Source organism: Echinops telfairi, unplaced genomic scaffold (genome assembly GCF_000313985.2).
Source record: "Echinops telfairi isolate 266 unplaced genomic scaffold, ASM31398v2 ScPeMD7_655;HRSCAF=1070, whole genome shotgun sequence".
In the NCBI taxonomy this organism is placed as follows: domain Eukaryota; kingdom Metazoa; phylum Chordata; class Mammalia; order Afrosoricida; family Tenrecidae; genus Echinops; species Echinops telfairi.
The window spans coordinates 11573419-11591003 of record NW_022104553.1 but is presented as its reverse complement, the minus strand read 5'-3'; the positions used below and the strand labels follow the sequence as shown (position 1 = coordinate 11591003).

General features: G+C 41.5%; 1 protein-coding gene and 1 pseudogene across 1 annotated transcript in view; both read left to right on the top strand.

Moving 5' to 3' along the window:
• The window catches only part of BTNL2 (butyrophilin like 2), a 38859-nt gene extending 28756 nt beyond the window's left edge, over positions 1-10103 (top strand). The window contains exons 5-7 of the mRNA XM_013006995.1: positions 2475-2822; positions 6113-6394; positions 9451-10103. Coding sequence (XP_012862449.1) covers positions 2475-2822; positions 6113-6394; positions 9451-10103 — 1283 coding nt within the window. The remainder of the gene's footprint in view (positions 1-2474; positions 2823-6112; positions 6395-9450) is intronic.
• Positions 10104-11564: 1461 nt separating this feature from the next.
• LOC101650164 overlaps positions 11565-17585 on the top strand; it is a 100437-nt pseudogene continuing 94416 nt past the window's right edge.

The following is a 17585-nucleotide window of genomic DNA, read 5'->3' as shown; positions in this document are numbered from 1 at the left end:
TTTTCTGTTGTCTGGTCCCCAGGGAGGAGGTCCCATGTAGATCCTTGTAATCAGTTCCCTCTTTCCAACCAAACCTGCCTCTACCCTCCCAGTATCGCCACTCACACCACTGGTGCTGAAGGGATCATCCGCCCTGGATTCCCCGTGTTTCCAGTTCCTATCTGTACCAGTGTCCATCCTCTGGTTTAGCCAAACTTGCAAGGTAGAGTTTGGATCATGATCGTGGGGGCGGGGAGGAAGCAGTTAGGAACTAGAGGAAAGATACTTCGGATCCCGTGAGACCATAAAGATACAAAGGGCCTCTGGAAGTCAAAGGTAATGAACGTCACCATCTGAGGAGAGAGACACCTGTGGGCCCGGCCCTTCGAGTTTGAGCTCCGTCTGCCTGGATCGGCCCTTGAACCTGAAAAAGAGAAACGTTCCCTGGAGGAGTTTGCTAGCTCCAGGTTCGAAAGTTAGCCACTATTTGGGCAGGTCGATTCAGATCTCTGCCCTCAGACAGGTCTTAGGTTAAGACTCACTGCTCTGAGCTCTCTCAGCCAACTTCACATAGCCCTTGGAGGCCCCGTTCACAGAATTATATCCGAAGTCCTCCTGTTTCATTTTTCTGAGCAATAGAATGCCGTACTGGCGTCCAGGTGCTATGACGCAGTCAGAGGGCAACCTGGAGCTCCCCTTTGCTCCCTGTCCGACGGGCAAAGAAGCTTGCCTTCCGGAGATCTGAGGGTATGCTGTGGAAATGAAAAGAAACTAGGAACTCCACAGCCCCTTCATGGATGGAAGACTCAAAAATAATGACTTACTCCACACGGTCACCACAGTGCTCTGGAGCTTAAGAAGAAGGAGAAGAAAGAGAAAAAAATCCTGAGACTACATTCCAGTTCCTGCCCTGGCCAATAATGTTATCTGTATATAAAAACAACTAGCTAGTAGAAATATTGATTGTATGCTGCGAACGATAAGAGCCATAGAGAAATGATTTTTCTATTGTTCTCACACTAACATAAAAGCTAATGGATTTATTATCATTTTATAGTTGAGAAACAATCTGAGTGTCATAGTTTGCCAAGGACATTTGATATTTGCCTTGGACTCAGGCTGTTTTATTAAAGAGTGCAAATTCTTATCATTATATGTAATTTTGACATTCTTTTTCCTATATTTAAAATGAAAAGGTTGCATTTGATCTCTTAAATTTTGGTTTCTGTGAGCCTAGACGTAAAAACCCCAAACCAAACTCCCTGCCATGGAGTCAGCGCTGACTCAGAGCGGCCCTGTAGGACAGGGTAGAACCTCCCTGGTGGGTTTCTAGGACTGGACGCTTTACAGACGTAGGAAGCCCCATCTTTCTCCCATGGAGCTGGGGGTGCTTCTAACTGCTGACCTGACAGTTAGCAGGCCAATGCATAACCAGTCCACCCCCAAGGCTCCTTAGATAAAACAGTATACATTGCGCTAGGTATAAGAGTATATAATAGTATAATGTTATACTACATGTAATAGAGTGTAATACAACATAACCTATACCGTAATTAGCATATATGAGGAAAAGGATAGGCCAATGGACCAAATAGGCTGATTGGAAGAGAGTTATATGGTGAGACTAGATTATCAGATTTCAAGGAATTCATGTACAAGTCAGTGTACTTCACCTGCCAGGAGGGATTTAAGATTTCAGTGACAGTCACAGATATTTTTAGGAACATACACCACTTCTCAAAAACGGAGTTTGTATAGAAGAAAATAATCTGAAAATTAGAATTTTGTGGACGATGCGTTTCTTCTTTAGGGAGGTGCCTTAGCATATTTTGGCTAATGACATATTGGGACAACTGTCTTTGGTCACTGACTGCCAGCTGGATAATCTATAATTTGGATCTAAACTTCATTTTTACTCATAACATTGTGAGCACATTCTTATCATTTGATAGAAAATTATCAAGGCAAACTGAATAAAGTGAAATCAACATTCTCTGGACCTAGTGAGAATTAAAATCATTGTATTACTTGGATTGAAGAGACCTCTCAAAGTCTTTCTGACTTTCCACGATGGCAGGATTAGACTTGTTTTGTGTATCTATAATTGTATGACTGATGTCTACAATTCTTGCTCTGATTATATCGCTCAAGGTCATCTGAGAATAGTGAACTGGGTATAGATCCAGTGCCCCCATACATGAGACTTGAACTTCAAGTTATTATAAAATCAGAACTAGAGGAGGGATTCCTTTATATTTCATTACTAAAAATCCGTTTGAGACTTATATTGAAGGTCAAGGGTGCTCTTAGCTATAATGTCCTCAAGCCTTACACTTAACCTTTTCCACTCACACTGTATGCATTTCACAAATTATTTTGTTTAAACCCACAATAATTTTGTCATTTTAATAACCATACCCTAATTTTACAGTTTAACAAATGATTAACACCTTTTTTGGGTCTCTTTTGTTTGGTTTTTATGTTGTACTTAACAGCTTCTTTACGTGTGATTGGACCTTCCCAGCCCATTCTCGCCAGAGTGGGCGAAGACATACAATTAACTTGTTACCTGTCTCCCAAGACTAATGCACAGAACATGGAAGTGCGGTGGATCCGAGCCCACCGCTCTCCTGCTGTTTGTGTGTACATGGAGGGGGAGCAGGTGATTGCAGAGCAGATGGAGGAATATAGAGGGAGAACAGTGCTGCTGACGGATGCCATTGATGAGGGAAGACTGACACTGCAGATCTCCAGGGTCAGGACTTCAGATAACGGGCTGTACTGGTGCCTTTTTGAAAAAGATGGTGTCTACCAGGAGACCAGTTTGGATTTAAAGGTAGCAGGTAAGGATATTTTTGATTCAACACCTGTGACTGTTGCTTTAGCACACTAGTTCTGGGCAATTGTCTCTGACACCTTAAACATTTTTAACATACATCCATTCTTCAAATTCATAAACTGGGATAAATAACTGAAGCACACAAACTCAAAAGGACCAAGGTGACTCTTTTGGGGATAATACGCTACCCTCCCTCACACCCTCAGAAAGTTACAATGTTGATGACCACGCTAGTCTTAGTTATCATGAATTGTGTGTGCAACCAACTCTCCAAACCACTCTATATCTTTCTTTCCTTTCTTATCCTGTTCACGTAACAGGCTCCTTTTCTGACTAGTCTGACATGGTTTAAGTAACAGAAGAAACCTCAAATCTGATGTACGCTTCTAGGCAACCTTCTGTTACAAATCGCACCGTCTTGTTTCTAAACCTGTACTGGTTTCATTTTAAAGAATCACGGACTTCGTACTGGTGAAATGAATACCGTTGTCTCCAGCTGCGTTTCTAGGTGAACAAAACCAGTGAGGCTGATGTCTATTGTTTTTATCCCGATACCGAGTATAGCTCTATGTCTTTGTATCTATATGTTTATACAAAGAGGGAGAAAGGAAGGGAGAGGCAGAGCAAAAGAAGGAGAGAGATACATTTATATTCAGCAAATGGCCAGTCCACTCTGGACATCTTTCAACTCTGTGAGTCAGATGTCCATGGAGCCGGAGGCTTCTCCTGGCTTCCATAGCTGTGGAGGATGATGAACTCAAGATCCGCTGAAAAACTATAAGCTGATAGCTACAGAGGCAAATGAACCTCAATTCAGCAGGTCAGAGGGCACTGGCTATCCACTTCCAGGAGAGGCATACAATATGACAGATTGTTGGCTCAAGGACAAAGACCCAGAGGTCAAAGAGCCAAATGATGGATCCCAACCCAGCAGAAAGCAAGCACACTTTCCACAGCATTCCTTTTTACAGGAAGCAGGCCACATCCTGAGGAAAATCCTTTTCAATTGATTGTATCAGGACTGGGTTTGAACAAGGATATCACATTCCACCCAAATCCTCTAACAGGTGAAGGGCTGCTCATCGCAGATTCCATTATGGGGGTGATTGCGGTGTGCTATATCACATCATGGAAGATTACTAGATTTTCAGTGCCAAGTCACTGAGAATCCTGGTCCAGATGAGTTGATACATACTCTAACAGAAACATGCCCCCTATTTAGAATATTTTTAGTCCTTAAAAAACAACTACTATTTGATGCATTTTCATTAATCCTTTATACAGTAATTAAAAATCCTTTATACACCAGTGGTTCTCAACCTTCCTAATGCCATGACCCTTTAATACAGTCCCTCATGTTCTGGTGATCCCCCAACCATAAAGTTATTTTTGTTGCTACTTCATAGCTCTAATTTTGCTACTGTACTGTTTATTTTATTTTAATTTTTAAAAATAATGTTATTGGGGTCTTGTACAACTCTTATCAAAATCCATCCATCCATCCATCCATTGTGTCAAGCACATTTGCATATTTGTTGCCATCATTGTTCTCAAAACATTTTCTTTCTACGTGAGCCCTTGGTATCAGTTTTATCAAAATTCATCCATCCATCCATTGTGTCAAGCATATTTGTACATTTTGTGCCATCATCGTTCTCAAAACATTTTTTTTCTACTTGAGTCCTTGGCATCAGTTCCTCATTTTTCCTCTCTCTCATGAATGCTTGATAATTTATAAATTATTATTATGAATTGGGAGACCCCTTTGAAAGTCATTTGCCCACAAAGGGGTCATGACCCACAGGTTGAGAACCATTGCTGTATATGGTAATTAAAAGTGGTAAAGCTAGCTCAATGACTATTATTTTGGGTCAATATCTTTTTTTAATTAAAATTCTTGTCAATCCGGTGACTGTTACTTGTGTATCTTTGTAGATACCATTATTTATGTAGAGAACTTCATAACTTTCCCTCCATCCTTTTTCCTTTCCTGCTCAGCATATATAACTCAGGAAAAGATCTTAGCTGCTTCACGGAGACTTCCTAAGTTACCAAAGGCCAGAAACATCCTCTAATATTTCGAACTCCCACTGCCATTAAGCCTTCAATACAACTAAGAACTCATCAGGCCATGCGGTATTGCGTGGTATCAATTCTCATTGTCCATGACATCTTTATGTGGCTCCCTTTTTTATCTCTCTCTCCAGAAGGGTAGCCTAGCCTTCTTGCATTATTGCTCAGATCTTTAAGAGCTAGAAAATGTGAATTTTAGTAGTCTTCAACTGAGGGCTCACGATATCCATTTTCCATATGATTCTATTGGTCAAGTGATTGGATCAACCCAAATTCAAGAATGGAATGGATGGGATAAGCTTATCTCTTGGAATTTTTAGAGGCTATCTTTGAATGACCTTAGTCTAAAGTCTATCTGACAGGCAAATAAAAAACATAAATATTGATTATTTTGTCAGAGATGGAGGAAAGTTGAGGCCTGTCCATGCATTAGTTTCCACTGCCCATATTTAAGGTTAAAAACTGATTTTCCAATATTAGGATATGTTATTGAGGAGAGGTTAAAATCCTGGATAAACAGTTTTTTGCTCTTATAAATGTTGAGTCAAAATGAGTCAATAGATTTAGTAAATATCTTCAGGGACATATGTGAGAAGTTGAATGATCCCTTATGATCTGATGAGAGTAGACATACCTATTTATACGATTTTGATGTTTAAGAATATTTTCCTACTTACTTTCTTTCCCATGCCTTGATGAACCTTTTCCACAGTATCCATTTTTATGGGAAGCACGCCACACCCTGAAGGAAATTCTATACAATTGAGTGTATCAGGGCAGTGATTTGAGTAAGGGTTGTATTCCACCCTAATCTTCTTACACCTGAAGGACTGTTGATAGCCGATTCCATTATGGGGGTGATTACAGTGTGTTAGATCACATCAGGGAAGATTGCTTGATCTGAAGCAATATTTTCCAACTTACTTTCCCAGGCCTTGGTGAAAGTTATTTTGACAAACAAACCACAAGATAAAAAACCTGTGGGTTGTGAAAGTTTATCTTACATCTTTATGTGTTAGTGGCATACTTTCAGGAGAAATAAATAGTAAATAAGAAAAGAAAGCAAAGCAAGGGAATTCTACACCGTCTCATCCCTAAACGCCTCATTCCTAAATCATAAGCTTTACTGGCTTCCAGAAGCCCTTCTCCCCCAGGGAAACATTTGACCTTATACTTATTCAAGGAGATTCCAAGTTTGGGCTCTTTGACCTCTAATCCTAGGTTTGGGTTCTTCTCCATTGATCGCCATGAAGGGATGGAAGGAGGGAGAAATGCAGCTGATGTGCTCTTCAGATGGGTGGTTTCCTCCACCCCACGTGCAGTGGAGGGACAGGCAAGGAAGGCCAATGCCCTCCTTTTCTGAGGTCCTGACTCAAGACAGCCGTGGGCTGTTCCACGTGGACACAGCTCTACTGGTCAGAAACCGCTCCATTGTGAATGTCACCTGCTCCCTCAGCAACCCCCTTCTGAGCCAAGAGAAAACAGCAGCCTACACTCTCTCAGGTTAGTACTTCCATCTATTTCTCTTCGTATTTGGAAATATTTACAAACCTCGACTCTGGTACGCTCGTTTTACTGATCTTTAAAAAACAGAAAAAGTTTTCTTGTATCTGATTCAATATCCAGGAGCCCTAGTGGGTTAGATGTTGAGCAGCCAATCGCAAGGTCAGCAGTGAGCACCCACTAGCCCTTTCGCAGGAGAAAGGTAAGGTTGTCTGCTCCTGTAAGGATACAGTCCTACAATCCTCTAAGGACACTGCTACTCTGTCCTACACAGGCGCTATGAGTTGGCATGGATTCCCTGGTAGTGGGCTTTGAAAGAAGTCACCTTCTAGCTCGTGTTCAGGAGGCTGAGGGAATCCTGTTCCTTCGAGTTTCCTCCTCATAGTCTATTGTTGCGTATGCACTAACGTCTAACAATTGACCCTGATTTTACTGTACTCTCAGAATTTCTTCTCATAATGTGAAAATAGTACCTTTTCCCCTTAGTTGATTTTTTTTTAATGAACAAAATATTTTTTTCTTTATAATTTCTTCATGAAGGTGATCTGGTAATTTTACCCTTTCACTTTAGTTATCCCAATGGTTGGATATTATAATTAGCAAGAAAAAAAAAGGGGGCGGGGGTGGGTGGAAGTATGTGTTTCTATGAAAAAACCACCAATTCTGCCAGAATATTTTCTTTTTTTCCTTTTGTAACTGGCATTTTACTGGTTGGTTTAAGATCATTACAGAGACATTATGAATAATTTGCACACAATTCTCAATACACAAACCAAAACCTTAAAATGGCATGGAGATAGAATTCATTTTCACATTCCAGCTCTAAATGTGGAGGCAAATTTTATTAAAAAGATGATCAAGTATCATTATCATCCAAGGTTGATCAGCCATTACATCTTAAGTCCCACTAATTCACAATTTAATGTCACACACGGCACACACGCAAATGCCCCACCCTCCGCAGCACATAACAACGTTGTCGGAAACCTGGACGCCCACGTCCAAAGGCGTTAGCTACAGAACGCCCAGTTCTGACGACGCCACGCTGACAGGATGACGTCAGACACAGTCCTATTGAGAAAGAAACAAAGGAAACATGGACACAGGATCTTATATGTTCAAGTCATTACGAACGCATGACAGTCACTCCAAATGGTCATGAAGTGTGTCTTGTAGGAGGGGTCCAGAAACTCCCTCCCATCTCATGGGATGTTACGTTGACAACCCGAGACAGTCAACTGTTCCCACACTTCACCATCCCACTCTTTTCTGGTTTGACCCAAACCGAAAAACAAACAAGAAATGATGTCATGTCTTAAAAAAAGCATTTACACTTAAAAAAAAAAAGCATGACGTGGCTTTGTTCCTTCTTCAAAATGTTGCTATAGCTACTAAAAAACTTGCATCTACAAAATAGTTGATAAAAATATTCTTCTGATTGGACAAGAAGGAAGATAACAGGGCTCACTGAGAAGACATGGTAGTTAAGCATTCATCAGACTTGGCTTCTTTTTCTCCGGCTTCGCAGGGGCTGGACTCTCGTCATTTTTCGTTTCTCCATTTTCTGCAGGTAAGTCTTCACTTTCGTGGCTAGCTGTTTCAGCCTCTTTTCCCTTTGCTCCCCACCTCCCTCTGGCTTGCACTGTCGTGTCTGATGACTTATCCTTCTCTTCTGCCTTTGTCTCCACTTTTGCCCGCCCAGGTTTCACAGACAACCTCCCCATCTCCTCTGGGGCTCCTCCTTCACTTTCCCTCCAGTCAGCCTACCTTCCTCTGGGGCATCTTGACTGTGGGGCGGCTGCTTGCTGCATGCCTGCGGACCATGTGGCAGCTGAGAGCTTTCACGAAGTGGGTTTGCCCGGCTGCTGCCATTCAGCCTGATTGGAAGCCCGTCCCATTCTGCCCCCCACCCCCCACCCCACCTGCCTTCCAGTATATTTTCTAGTCAGCTCCCACAGGGCAGGAGAAGCAAGCCAACACTTGCCATGAGAAACCTAATTGTCCCCCTCTTTCTAGTAGTTGTGCAGATGAAAATGACAATTTTCAAAATTTCTCAATTTCATGATTTCATTGGGCTTCTTGGGTCTTGTTTCAGAGTTCAGAATGGCTAACACATGGAAGATACTTGTTATTTTATCAGTATTGCTTCTTGCTCTTGTATTCTGGAAGAGGACAAAGAGCTATGAAAAAGTGTATACAAAAGGTAAGTTAGGCAAAGAGAAAGAGTAGCAATCAAGAGTCTCTTGATGGCTTCGATGCAATGAGATTATCCTGCATAAATTCTATAAGGAAAATAAGAATTTTGGATTCTGGAATCCAGGACGGCGCATCATTTGCTAACGGGAACCTTCCTGCCATGGAAAATCCCTTGCCTTTCTTTTGGGCAATTTCCTATCATAGAAATTCAGGCCATATTCAGTGATTCACACAATACACAAGGGTCCAAGGCTTCCATACATGTGATCAAGGCTCAGTGCTGAATAAAATAGGAGTTTACAGTAATGATTGAGTCAAACAGGTGACAGGAAAATAATTGTATTCCCTAGTGCCCATTCCCAAGACATTTGTTTGAGGAAGAGGAAGAAAAGCTTCCTGGAGTAACTGTCCTTTCCCACTCCGCAAAGAGTCGAGATTCCACTAAAATACCGCCCCCCCCCCCCAGCTTCCTGCCCATGGGGTGGATGCTGTGCACTTCCAACACTGTAGTCCGTATTTTCCTCTGCAGGACACTGGTTTTTCTCCTGCAGAGAAGCCTGGTGGTTTCGAATTGCTGACCCAACCACTGAGCCACCAGGGCTCCTTCAATAATTATCATGGACACTTCACTCATGTTCTTAAAAATCTAGCCATTTCCTTGTTGGTGATTCCTAGTGGGCAGGTGAAGAATTTCTCATGTACCGATTGATAGGCTATGTTTAGATTCCTTCTTCTTGAAATTTCTTTTGCCATTGAATTTTGGTTTGCCCATTTAAACTTAATACCATAAAATTGTTTTGCCAATGCTCCCTCCCTCAAAGAATTAAATTTTCATTGGAATTGATTTTCTTTCTCTACAGTGCATGTAACATTGGATGTAAATACAGCTCACCCAGAAGTCATTTTTGCTGAAGGAAATAAATGTATAACCCGTGGAAATACCTGGCAGAAGCTTCCAGACACCCCTCAGAGATTTGACTGCTTACCTTGTGTGTTGGGCCAAGAGGGGTTTGTGTCAGGCAGATGGTCCTGGGACGTGGAAGTTGGGGGAGGGACGGGATGGTTCTTGGGTGTTGCCAGCGATGACGTTGTACGGAAAGGGTCCGTATCTATATCACCTGAGACTGGGTTCTGGGCAATAGGGTGCTATTCAAATGAGTCCTGGGCTATCACCTCACCTTCAACCCGTTTCCCCATAAATTTGGCCCCTGGACGGTACACAATCTCTCTTGATTATGCCTCTGGACACCTCTCCTTTCAGAACAGGACTAACAAGGGCTTTGACTACACCTTCCCCAAATGTTCATTCTTTGGAATTCTGCGCCCCCTCTTCATTCTTTGGGCCCCTTACATAGATTCTCCGGATGTGTTCCCTGTCCACGGTATAAGGAAAGCCACAACCTCAGATTCTGAAATCCAGAATTCGCTTCCAGCTTCCTGCTTTTCCTTTCTTTCACCACCTTCTCAAAAGAGGCTCACACAACCATCTCGATGCCAACTCAGGGTTCTTTAACCTCCCTGACCTGGAGGCTCAACTCTTCAGAGACCCGTCCGACCCAAGGGGCTCTGAGATCCTTAATACTGATCATGATCTGATCACGAGTTAAAAGAAACTAGATGTAGAAAGAGAGAGAATGTGAAACGAAGACTTGGAAGGAATCTTAAACTCTTCGGAGTGGGATGAGGATCCCTGCGAAGGACACTGGTGCTTTCTAAGAAGGCAGGCGTGGAGCTCGTGCTGCCACTGAGCATCTCTCCTCACAGGATGCTGGAGCTTCTCCCTCGGGTCCTCGTGTGTGTTTATCCGTATTGAAACTCATACATTTATGTGTCAAAGTGTGTATGAAGGTTTCAAGGAGTTTACACTTTTTAATCCACTGTTGTACTGTTCTTTATATATATTTCAAACTAATTTATTTGTAAATATGCTTGATTTTCCTGCATATGTTGTTGACATGTTGAGCCTCATTGATTCAATGTAATTTTAAACGCTGTGTTTTATAAGGCATGAAAGATCACCCTGAAAAAATAAAAGAAGCCTTTGTTTTTCAATCTTCTTAATTCGTCTAGCTCTGTGGCTGTTGGTTTGCTTGTGGAGGTTATAGCTCTATTTCTATATAGGTATTCTCTGAAGAAATGTCAATGCAATATATTTTTTGTATTGGTCAGATGGCTTAGCTATACATTGAGAAAAATGCTTTCCTCCCAAATTGAAAATTAGGTTACTTTATCCATTCAATTATAGGTAGAAAAAGTACTGCGAAGGAGAGTGAATTGGGGCTGAGTAAGGTCCCCTAGTGACGTGAAGAGCTGTTGTGATGAGTGGACAAGTAATGGGATTTGTCCTTGGGGATCTGGTTCCCTCCCGCCCTGATGGATCGATCGCTGTTGTAGTTATGCAAAACTGTGGCTACAGTCATCATAGATGTACAGCTGAGGTGAATGACAGCGCCAGGGAAGGAGTGCTAGTTTCTAGGGTGGAGTGCAGGCTCAAATTGTCACTCTTCCCCTGCAACTGTCATTCACCTACCTCATCTGTACATCTATTTTGAGTAGAATATATTCAATGAAGGCAATCATTATTTTGTTTATTTTGTTTTTGTGAATTCCCCTATCCTAGCAAGGCACCTGGCATATCTTAACCGATCTATAGACATTTGTGGACTGCATTACTAAATTCATAAAATGAAATTTATTGAGTCTCTTATCCATAGATTACACTGTATTAGAGCCAAAAGATACAGTGCTTAATAAGACAAAATTCTAAGTTCTAAGTATTGATTATAGTGAAGTCACTTAATTTTTTACATACTTTATTAGAGCTTCCTTAAGTATTCAAATTGTCAGAGTATTTCAGCAATGAAGAATTAATTGAGGGGTGGGTGGATGTGGGGGAGGATCAGAGACAACCTTTCCCCTCCCAGTAGCACAGGCCTTGGGAGGAGGGGTGTGGGCATATAGTCCATCCATGACCATGGGCCACCAGAAACCAGCCACAGATGAAAGCTTGTGCCACAGTAGCATGTGTACCTTCAGAAACAGCACCGAGGTCTTTAAATGCAACACCTGTGCTGTGAGGAAAGGCATCTCCATCAGAAAATGTCGAATACATTCTCAGCTGGCGGCACAAGTGGCACAAGAGTATGCCACTCCCCCACCGCCTAAAAACAGAGAAGAAATCGGAAAAGCAAGACAAAAGAAAAGCTGAGAAAGACAAGGAGCTCAGCCCTAGTGTTACCAACAAAAACACCAACAAAGAAATAGACCAAAGTTGGGAAGGTCCCGCTGGTGACTCAAACAGGGTATAGTCTGAAAATGCTATGACCAAGACCAGTGAGAAGAATCACACCTCAAGGGCCCCACTGAAGAACGTGGACCGGAGCAGTTGGCAGTAACCGTGGGCAACGTCACCACCATTATCGCAGACTTTAAGGAAAAGACTCACTCCTCAACATTGGCTCCATGGTGACCTCCTGTGCCAGCCAAGAACTGCAGAACCAGAGCAGCTGGGGCTTGGGGAGCACACACCATGCTACAGATAAGAGCCTGCAACACAGGGAATCCAGGATAGATAAACCCTTCAGGGCCAACAATGAGAATGGAGACACCAGGAGGATAAGGGGAAGGGTGGGAGGGAGAAAGGGGGAATTGATCACAAGGACCAACATATAAGCCCCTCCCAGGGGGACAAATAATAGAAAAGTGGATGAAGGGTGACAGAGGACTATGTAAGACATTAAAATAATCTATAACTTGTCAAGGGTTCATGAAGGAGGGAGGGCGGGGGAGGGGGGAATGAGTGGGGTGGGATGAGGACCTGATACCAAGGGATCAAGTAGAAAGAAAATGCTTAGAAAATGATGATAGCAACATATGTACAAATGTGTTTGACACAATGGATGAATGTATGGATTGTGATAAGAGATGTAAGAGCCCCCAATAAAAGTTTTTAATAAAGAAACGAAAAAGAAAACAACGAAGGAATACATAAATAAATAAAAGAACATTTTACCGTTCTTATCCTCAATTATTAAGATTTTGACTATGGAACCTTGAGTGCTAGTTTAGCCTGTCCCAAGTGTTCTCCAAACTTGGTTCAAGCTTGGGCTCCCTGTATCTTTTAGCTTTGGGTTAAGCTTAAACAGCATTTAGAAACCATTCCATCTTATTCTATCATCTAAATCGCATGGGTACAGTGATTAACTTGAAATAGCTCTTCTAATCATTGTCTCTGCACCTCCCACCAAACAATCAGTGCCTTTCCTCTTTTCCTTATGGGTCTGGATAAGAGACGGTATGGGAAGATGGTGATAATTCTGTTGTGGTTGTGAGTGACTGTTAACAGGGTTGTGATTAAAATGGAAATCTAATGAAGGGATCTGTCAATGTTGCGATTTTTCTGGGTATAAAATGAACCATTTCAGAAGCAGGGTTGGGGGAATCTCACTATCACCAACAGAGAAGAGCCAGGAGTGGAGGGTGTCTTTGAACCCTGAGATCCTGTAGCATTGAACCTCCTCAAGCCAGGAGAGAAAGCAATGACACAACAGAAGGCCAGAGGAGTGGAAGCCACAGGAGAGAGAGAGAGAGAGAGAGAGAGAGCGAGCAGTGGGCTTCCCAGCTCATGGAACCAGTAAATCTGAGTGCTTTCAGACAGGATGATTGCTTGTGGAGTGGGGTGACTACTGAATTGGGGAGTTGAGTTTGCTGATCGAGAGCTGAGCACCTTCAGGCTGAAGCTTTTGGTGGAGTGGAGGGCCATTTGGGCATTTATTAGCAGTATTGAAAGAACTTTGTAACATTGCCTGAGCAGGACCAAGGTCAAGGGGCGTGTTGCTCAGTTGTTAAGTGGGGGGTGGGGGGGGAGAGAGAGAGAGAGAGAGAGAGAGAGGTGTGCCTGTGTCTTGAGCATTTCTGAACCTGATTTGTAACCTGTTAGTTTTCCCAGTAAACCTCAGAATTCTCACTGTGATTTGTGATTTTCGATGCTAAATTGCCCTCACGCCTTCCACCTATGTGCCTTTTCAACTTTCTTTTCCCTTCCGCTCAGCCATGTGCTGACTTTGCAGTACCTGACTTGAAGTTTCTGTATATACTGCCCAGTGTCCCACACTACGTGGGATGGGATGCTGCCATTTAATCGATTCTAACTCATACTGACCGTATAGGACAGAGAAAATCTGTCCTTTGGGTTTCCAAACCTTTAAATAGTTTACGGGCTGCAGAGTGTTGAGTTCAAACTACTGCCCTTATGATTTCCAGCTCAACATATAATTAGCTAGCCGCCATGGGTCCATATAAAGCTTTCATTTGAAGTTCCTGAATATATATTTTAAAAAATTTCTGACCTTTTTGGTCTTAGCCTGTAATTTGTAGGTCTGAATTCTTCTCATATTTCAAACTAGGATAATAATTTATCGTAACTAAATAGCTGAAAATATAGTGGCACACTACATTTTATCTAAGAAACAAGGGCTGATCTGGTCTACCCAATTAATATCTCAAGTAACCCCAAGAACAGACTTAAAAACCAAGACAAAAGTGTAAAGGGTAGGTGGTACTCTGTTCTCAAACCCTGCTGAGACGTTGAGAGTACTGTGTGAAGGAGGGTTGGTGTTAGATTTGGTTGGGAGGGTGGAGGGTGGAGGTGGACTCCAGTCTCCTAGGAATCAGCCTTGGGCAACTGATCTTTCTCCATGCCATGACAGCCAGTTAAACTTCCATACTGTCCAGAAGCTATAGTGTGTACACAATCCAGAAGTATAGTGTTCTTTCATTTCTGCAGACTATTTGAGTTTGAGAGGCTTTAGTAGGTGTGAGAAGAGTTGGGAGAAGGAAGTAAAGAGCTACAGAGAGACATGCCTAAACTTAAAAAAAAATCTCTTCAGTACATTTACAGCCCAGTATCAATTTACATTTATCATTTTGAGGTTGGATGAACAAACCGTTCCATCCTAGTGTGAGGTTCTGTGGTTATAACTGTGCCTCTTTTCTACCTGCTTTCTGATGCCCTGGTTTCCTAGCAAAAATTAAATATTAGTTTCATAACATAGTACAAAAATTAAAAATTAGTTTTCTAACAAAGGGCGAAAATTAAAAATTATCTCCAAAACAAAGTTAAAAAAAATTAGTTTCCTAACAAAGTGCCACCTTATCTGTACATCTATGAAGACATAGCCACAATTTTGCATAACTACAGCCAGCTATCTATCCATCAGTGCGGGAGGGAACCAGATCCCTAAGGGACAAATCCCATTACTTGTCCAGGCGTCACAGTGACTCTTCAAGTCACTAGGGACCTTACTCAATGCCAATTTATTCTCCTTCCTAGTGGTTTTTCTATCTATAATTGAATGGATAAAGTAAACTAATTTTCAATTTGAGAGGAAAACATGATTCTTAATGTAGAGCTAAGCCATCTGATCAATACAAAAGATATATTGCATTGACGTTTCTTCAGAGAATACCTATATAGAAATAGAGCTATAACCTCCACAAGCAAACTAACAGCCACAGAGCTAGACGAATTAAGAAGAAAGATTCTTGCTTCTGCAGTCTACCCAGACTAACACAATATAAGTTGCACATGAGTACAATGAAAAGCTCAGGAATTCCCATGCTTGTGAATGCTAACCATAATCTGTTATAATTCATATAGTTAAATACTTCTGTGTAGTCATAAAACATAGGCAAATATTTGTCTGTTATTTTCTACTTTAAGCTAAAGTTCATCTCACATCAATGTCAGATGATATCATAATTTATGCAATTTCTCTTCTATATATGGATAGATTGTTTCCAAAACTCTATCTTAACAATTTTTGTGAATAACTTCTTACAAGTATAATATTGTTTTGTTATATGTATGTACATATGTATAAATGCCCTCATATATATATGTCCTTGAGAATAATTTTCTAGAAGTAGAAGTAGAATAGCTGCCTCAGACTCTAAAATTCTATGCAATATGTTGTGTAAATAGATTATAAAGTCCCTAGTAGGTTTTACTAATTTCAAATGCCACCAACATTGACGGAAATGTTTTACTTACCACAGCATCAAAACAAATTTACTTGTTATGTGTTTTGAGTTTTCTAAGGTTGAAATGATAAAAAATGTCAGGTAGAGGTGGTAGTTAGCAGGGCAGCTGGGCTAGGTGATAGAACTGGTGAAAATACTCCAAAGACTCTACCAGAGGCTACACCTTTGTGCCCCCTCCATCGCCCCCACCTCCTCTTCAGTGACCTTCAGGTCCAGGTGCAGAAGACAACTGTTACAGATCACTTTGAACACTGTTGTTTCGCTCAGGACCTGAAGAAAACAAAGTTACAATGGAAAATTCCCTAACTACTCCTTCCCTCAAGACCCGGGCTATAAAACTCCACCTCTCCTCTGGACAGTGCAACTTCGCGGGGTCCCATCTGGGGGGTCCCTTGAACCTCACCCAGGAGCTCAGGATGCTCCCGCCCCATTCTCTGCTCTCCCTCCCCTCCCTGGACTTTTGAAATAAACCCTTGAAATGTTTTTTTTTAACCTTTCTTTCTTTCCCTTGCCAAATCAACCTCACACACAAAAAATATATATCTTACTATAATTTCCATTTGTATAAATTTTGTGAGTGAACTTGAGCATGTTTCATGTATCTATGGGCAGGTTTTGTATCTCTTTGGTAAGTAGGTAAGGAAATGGCATGGGGACCATGTCTAATCTCTGCCAGCTACACCAGGGGGAAAGAAAATACAACCCACATCCACCCAAGGATGCTCCTCTGAGACAGATGTTAGACATAGCTCCACCCACCCACCCGCATCATTCTTGATCCTATTCTGACACCCCCCTCCCCTCCCACAGTACTTTCCTTCTCTGCAGGGTGAGAAAATCAGAGACGGTCCTTTGTCTGCAGTGTCTCTTTTCAGTCACACACAGCAGAATGAAAGCCTGCCCAGGTCTGTGCCCAAACTCGTTTAGCACCTACACTTACCCAAAGGCGAACCTCTTCTGCAGGGTATTTTCCTGTCTGAAGGCGTTCAGCTTTGTTTGCTGCTTGGGCTGGAGAGCCGTCTCTCTCTGTGCATAGCAGCTCTGTTCCTCTGCTCTGCCTCCTGACCCAGATGCTGATTCTGCTCTCTGGTTGGTCCTTGAAATCTCTCTCCCTCTCTGCTTCGGAGATGGCTCATTTTATATCCAGTGGAATGGAAAAAGTATTCAATCACCGCTTCAGAGGCCACTACGTTTTATGTGCAGGTTCCCACAAAGGCATTTGGAAAGAACCACAAAGAATATGGGTAGAAGAGCCATAGCAAGTCCGTTGCAACAGCTCCTGTTTGGCCTATATTTAGCCTTTTTGTAAAAATCTGTATTGTGTAGGAATATTATAATTCAAAAATAATTTTGGATATAAAAATGAAAGAATTTTGATAAATGTATTTCCTATATAAACAACACCCTCATCAAAGTATGCATTTTCATCACCCCCCCAAAGTTTGCTTATGTTTCTTTGAGTCAAACTCCTCACCCATGGACCCAGTCAACTAGCGATCTGCTTCCTGTCTTGTCTATAATTTTATAGAAATGAAATCACTTTTTTTTGCTTAATAAAATTAACCTAATTTCATTCCCTTCTTGAGCGCATTTTAAGTATACTAAATAATATATAAGTGTAAAGAGTTAAAGTAAGCCCAAATGATAATCCATATATTGAAAATTACCATGTGGATAGTCATGCATTTTATTTATTTGTTTATTTTTCTTTTTTGTCTGGTCTTTAATAGTCTAGTAAGTCTGGTCTATTTTTCTTTTATGTATCTCTTTAGCTATGAACAACCTATATTTATGTTACTCTCTGCATATATTATACCATGCATTTTAAAACATGATTTCTTTTTCCATCTTAACATTTAAAAAAAATCATTTTATTAGGGGCTCATACAACTCTTATCACAATCCATACACACATCAATTGTGTAAAGCGCATTTGTACATTCATTGCCCTCAT